Here is a 6,260-nt window from a genome sequence, read left to right on the forward strand (position 1 = left end):
GGCATGATTCATTCACATTCCTTTCTACAACTCGCAACTCTTCATTCTGTTTACCATCAGCACCGAGGCGCCTCCTCCACCCTGCTCTTAATCCCTAGGACGCAGAGCTGTGAGTGAGGAAGGAAGCCCAGGGTGAGTCGGGAGTGAGTGGGTTAGGTGGGTGAGTGAGTGGGTTAGGTGGGTGAGCAAGTGGGTAGGTGGGTGAGCAAGTGGGTAGGTGGGCGAGCGAGTGGGTAGTTGGGTGAGGGAGCGAGGCTCACTGCACTCGCCCCAATGCTGCCAATTATGCAAATATCCGCACAGCTGCCAACCAATCACAGCGTTGCCTTTGGCTCGGGCTGGGCCGCAACCAGATCGCGATTGGCCCAACATTGCGGATAGAGGAACCCACCGAGCCGGTTTCAAGGCGCCTCTCGCTGACGCGCATTGCGCAGCCTGACGGGAAGGGGGCTCCTAGAAACAGGCGGCGGCGAGCTGATGGAGTGACACAAATGGACAGTGGTGTCGGAGCGCGCTGGCTGCTGCTGCTCGGGGCTCTTTTCTTTTGGCATTTCATTTGTGTGTTTTTTTAAATCACATCCCCAAAATACAAGCGCCGAAAACATTTTCAAACGAGAACAAAAAAAAACCTCCAAACTTTTGTATTTAATGCCGCGGAATCGATTCCTGCAGCAAAGTGAAAGAAGTAGTTTGAGGAGAAGGAAAGAGCGAGGGAAAGTATGGCTGTGAGTAATTGTTTCCATCTGGATCTATGCAAACTTGCGGGCGCTCGCTGGCTGTTGGTGCTTCATGTGTTTCTCCAAGGTTTGGGAGCCGTCCGGCCTCAGGGACAGTACAACAGCGAGAGGGGCATCTCGATCCCCGACCACGGCTTTTGCCAGCCCATCTCCATCCCCCTGTGCACGGACATTGCCTACAACCAGACCATCATGCCGAACTTGCTGGGGCACACGAATCAGGAAGACGCCGGCCTGGAGGTTCACCAGTTTTACCCGCTGGTCAAGGTGCAGTGTTCGCCCGAGCTGAAGTTTTTCCTCTGCTCCATGTACGCCCCGGTGTGCACGGTGCTGGAGCAGGCCATCCCGCCGTGCCGCTCGCTGTGTGAGCGGGCTAGGCAGGGTTGCGAGGCGCTCATGAACAAGTTCGGCTTCCAGTGGCCCGAGAGTCTCCGCTGCGAAAACTTTCCCGTGCACGGCTCCCAGGACCTGTGCGTGGGGCAGAACAACACGGAGAAAGGCAGCCCGACCTTGGATCCCACCCAGTCTCTGCCCGACCACGCCGGCACCGTTTACCCCAGCAGGGAGCAATTTGTTTGCCCCCGGGTGCTGACGGTGCCCAGCTACCTTAACTACCACTTCCTGGGGGAGAAGGACTGCGGGGCCCCCTGCGAGCCCGCCCGCACCAACGGCCTCATGTACTTCAACGAGGAGGAGCTGAAGTTCGCCCGCATTTGGATCGGCATCTGGTCGGTGCTGTGCTGCGCCTCCACCCTCTTTACGGTGCTGACCTACCTGGTGGACATCCAGCGGTTCAGCTACCCCGAGCGCCCCATCATCTTCCTGTCGGGCTGCTACACCATGGTGGCCATCGCCTACATCGCCGGCTTCCTGCTGGAGGAGAAGGTGGTCTGCAACGAGAGGTTCGCGGAGGACGGCTACCGCACCGTGGCCCAGGGCACCAAGAAGGAGGGCTGCACCATCCTCTTCATGATGCTCTACTTCTTCAGCATGGCCAGCTCCATTTGGTGGGTCATCCTGTCCCTCACCTGGTTCCTGGCGGCCGGCATGAAGTGGGGCCACGAGGCCATCGAGGCCAACTCGCAGTACTTCCACCTGGCCGCCTGGGCGGTGCCGGCCATCAAGACCATCACCATCCTGGCCGTGGGCCAGGTGGACGGCGATGTGCTGAGCGGGGTCTGCTTCGTGGGCCTCAACAACGTGGACGCGCTGCGGGGCTTCGTGCTGGCGCCGCTCTTCGTCTACCTCTTCATCGGCACCTCCTTCCTTTTGGCCGGTTTCGTGTCCCTCTTCCGCATCCGCACCATCATGAAGCACGACGGCACCAAGACGGAGAAGCTGGAGAAGCTGATGGTGCGGATCGGCATCTTCAGCGTCCTCTACACCGTGCCCGCCACTATCGTGATCGCCTGCTACTTCTACGAGCAGGCTTTCCGCCCGCAGTGGGAGAAGAGCTGGGTCAGCCAGGCGTGCAAAAGTTACGCCATCCCCTGCCCCCGCGGCGAGCGCCCCCACATGAGGCCGGACTTCACCGTCTACATGATCAAGTACCTCATGACACTCATAGTGGGCATCACCTCGGGCTTTTGGATCTGGTCCGGTAAGACTTTACATTCGTGGCGCAAGTTCTACACAAGACTCACAAACAGTAAGCACGGGGAGACGACCGTGTGAGGGAGAGAAACTTTTTAAATCGTCGTTCCGAGGGGGACAACACCCACAAAACACACAACCCAGTTTTTTTGGAGATTTTTTTTTGTGGCAGACTCTATTTCAAAGTACTGTACCTTTTGTAAATAGCATCTGTAAGATTGTTTTGTAATTATATATTTGTATTTAAAATATCACCTCCAGAGGTGTATCTCGTTTTCCCCAATGTGTGGAGGATTTCCTTCCCCCCACACTCTTTTTTTGTGGGGGGAGAGGAGGGGGTGAAGGCACTGTTTGTTCCAGTGCTCGGAAACCAAGGATTGTCGCCACTCAACTTGTGATCGAAACACGGGGGGAGGGGAGGGGGGACTACAAATGAGTCAGACTCTAGAAAGTTGATCCTGGTGCTTGCCAACTCGCATGTCTGTCTGAATGTCGAACCTACCGAGACACCAATTGGACCTGGAGGCAATGGGACAATTAGTCTAACCCCGGAATGAAAGGCTTCCCCTTGGGTCCTAACGCCAACCATAGAAACGTCGCCGTTCGTTACACAACTTTCGAACGATTGAATCGAAGGAGAGGGTTATTTTTTTTCAGACTAAATAATGGCGTTATCCATTACTTTTACCCCTGGACACCCAGCTTGTGATCCGCATCTGATGGCTGCTCTGCTTCCCAAGTAGTAAAATTAATTAATGTTGGTTATTTTAGTCTTAATCTACCCAACTGGATTTATACAAAAATGCTGGATCAAAATGAGTCTTGAAATCCGAAATTATACCAGGGCCTAGGAGCACTTAGTTTTGCTATTTATTTTGATTAGTTCCTCGATTTGGCAGTACTAATTTCATTGGCTAGTGCATTGTGGGGGGGGGGGGGGGAAACACTTCCATTTGTTATTTCATTGGCCAGTGCATTGGGGGGGGGGGGGAAATTCCCATTTGTTATGTTAATTTAGCCGGATTGAAAGATCATCCTCAATGCATCTTTGTTATAGATTGTTTTTGACTTGAATTTGCTTTAACATTTTTGATGGAGAGACAGAAAATACTGCTTTTCTGTTGGGTCGTGTAAAGGAATTGTTTAAAAGCCTAAAAAAACAAGTGGTGATGTTTATATTGGCATTGAACAGCTGAATAAGCAAAATTCATACTCTTGCTGGCCTTTTTTGTTTTTTTTAATGAGAACAGGGGGAATGATGAACTTCAGAATCATGTGAACCGGATAAAGGTTGAGCTGAGGGTAAGGTTAGGACCCAGAGGCAGTGCTATGGGGTAGAGCATAATAAAAATCAATGTTTTATTTGCGCTAAAGAGAAACCATTCCTGAACCCATTCTATTCCAAGTGCGTGGTCCAGAAAACAAATTACCTGTAGAAATAATCTGTGGTACCATACCCAGCACATTTAATCCATTGATTGAAGTGTGGGACATTTCTGTCTCAAAATGGCAAATGCCTTTTTTTCTTTTTCATTGTGCGATATTACAAGCGTTTTAGTACAAACATTTTAAAAGCACCATAACTACACATACAGGCATTTTTATTGTACTGTATTTTAAGATAATTTGCATGATTGTTATCAAATAATTAATAGGAGTCTGTAGCCATAACACCATACAGGCCTGTACTCATGATTCAAATTCATTCTTGGCTTCAAGTCCCCGACGAGCAAAAATTGTCTGAACTTGGTATTCATTTATTCTTGTTCACCATTACAGAATCCTTTATATTTATAGAGCAATAGAAAAGTTTATATATTCAATATTTTTAATTTCATTGAAATAAAACTTCCAACTTTTTGTACAAAAATTAATCTGAGTCTGCCTTTACAGAAGTTTGTGTGCTGTTTTATAAAAAGAAATAGGCACACACTATCGCAATACATTGTACATCTTGGTATTAAATTGTGTCCTCTGCGGGAGAATGTTGTGTGGTTTACTAAGCTCAGTTTTCATATGCTTATCTGCTCTTTGAAATCAGAACAGATGAACGGAAACCCTCTTTGATTATAATGTCACATTGTTTTTCAAAAAATATTTTAACACCTTGCCTTAATGCCACACATTAAATAAGACTTCCCAGATCTAAAATGAAACAAAAGCACACATTTTCCCATTGGTCTACCTGACTTCAGGCCAACCCTTCAATAGTTTATCCAAACAATTGAAAAAACATAATTTTTGATTTTATAAAAACAATTATTGTACACCAAGATGTATTTATATTTCTGGATCTGTGCAATACCAACACAGTTAGTTAGTTCTTTTGGGTACTTAAGGATACATTTTAACAATAATAGATTTCAATATATGTAAATATGAATCAATGTTTCCACTAGAATTTGAAGATCAATATAGAACTTTAAAAGATGGCAAGTATTTATTTGGAAAAAATATAAAAAGTTAGACACAATCCTGATTTTAAGTGCAGGCAGCCAAATGTGGTTGAATCTCAAATACACTATGTATTGGCAGCCTTGCGTATTTCTTGTTTTGATAAATGCTGACATCTGCATGTTTCTCTGATTCTGATTTCCATCTGATATATACAATTAGAATTGTTGGAGGTAAACCTTTTATTTATTTTTTAAAATATTTTTATTAGGGTATTTGCAAGTTTTTATAATAATAACATAAACATGGTACAAGAAACATTTCCACCCCCAAAACAATCTTCACACACCCCAACCATAAAACAACAATCCGGCCCTCTTTCTTTGCTCTCTCTCTCTCGCGCGCGTCCCCGCCCCCCCGTAAACCTTTTATAATCAAGTGTATCTTTTGATGCCATGAAGACCTGCACTCGACAATCGTGACACAATTTATTTCTAAATTGATGGTATCCAAAATATATTCAAATGTCACTTATCGAATTGGGTTTGCAGATTATACATTTTTTTTCAAAATTAATGTTAATAGTGAGGATGAAATGTAAAAAAAATAGATGATAAGTGGCTTTATTATCTCAAAGCCTCTTGTTTTAACAGAAAATCTACAGGAACAGCCTCAGGATCTCAAATCTATAATATAAGCACATTACTAAAATGCAATTTTTTAACAATCTGTATTTAATTTCATTCCAAGAACCATTAGAGTTTTATGAAGATAAATGTATGCATTTGTCAAGGTCGCACACCAGCTGTTTCGTGATGCTTTTCTAAAAGTAGCAGACCATTATTAACTCGCTAAATCTGTGGATATATTTTTGCATATTCCATACAGAATCAGCATTCTAATCCTTATTTATTTCCTAAGGGAGTAGCAGATTATTCCAGACTTGTGACTAGATTTTGGGAACCAAATTTTTGGTTTACTCCTCAGTTCTTGGATCCTATTTTTGGAAGTTGGTAATTAAATAGTACTTCCTCAAGCTTCACGATCCTTCATCTTTAAGTAGTTGGGCACACCAGAGATGCCTTTATGCATTTAAATTGTGTAGTTTTAAGATTGTCCATTGCTAATTACTGAACTGCAAATTACTTAGTATTATAACCGTGAATGTGCATTTTGAGGGGTGCGCATTTGGTGAATACTTTTGAGTAACATCCACATCAATTGTTAAAAAAAAGTATCATCTACAGATCAAATTCTCAAAAGTCATATTCAAACAGGTTATTGATTAACTGTTCATAGTTTAAAAAAAAAGATATATCACAATTCTTATTTCAAAAGGGATCTGAAGTTAATATTTTATCCCAACCTATTATATCACTGAAGTGTATTCTTTTAAACCAGTTTCAAAATGTAGGAACTGTGATATTGGGATTACTTTATTTTAGAATGTTTGACCATTAAAAGGATTTCATTGAGCTCAATATTAACATTAAACATTGTTTAAAAAATGCCACATTTATGGCTGCTTTTTAAAAA

The 6,260-nt window shown here is 44.3% G+C and overlaps 1 protein-coding gene across 1 annotated transcript; it reads left to right on the forward strand.

The window, feature by feature from the left end:
• The first annotated feature begins 471 nt into the window (after positions 1–471).
• Positions 472–4,204, forward strand: fzd1 (frizzled class receptor 1). Its single transcript, XM_072508682.1, has one exon. The coding sequence runs from the start codon at positions 720–722 to the stop codon at positions 2,409–2,411; it is 1,692 nt and encodes a 563-aa protein (XP_072364783.1). The 5' UTR covers positions 472–719; the 3' UTR covers positions 2,412–4,204.
• The last annotated feature ends 2,056 nt before the right edge of the window (positions 4,205–6,260 follow it).

This window comes from Scyliorhinus torazame, chromosome 6 (genome assembly GCF_047496885.1).
Source record: "Scyliorhinus torazame isolate Kashiwa2021f chromosome 6, sScyTor2.1, whole genome shotgun sequence".
NCBI lineage: Eukaryota > Metazoa > Chordata > Chondrichthyes > Carcharhiniformes > Scyliorhinidae > Scyliorhinus > Scyliorhinus torazame.

Excerpts from the sequence above, each read along its gene's own strand:
- fzd1 (XM_072508682.1), top strand. The coding sequence starts at position 720 with ATGGCTGTGAGTAATTGTTTCCATCTGGATCTATGCAAACTTGCGGGC.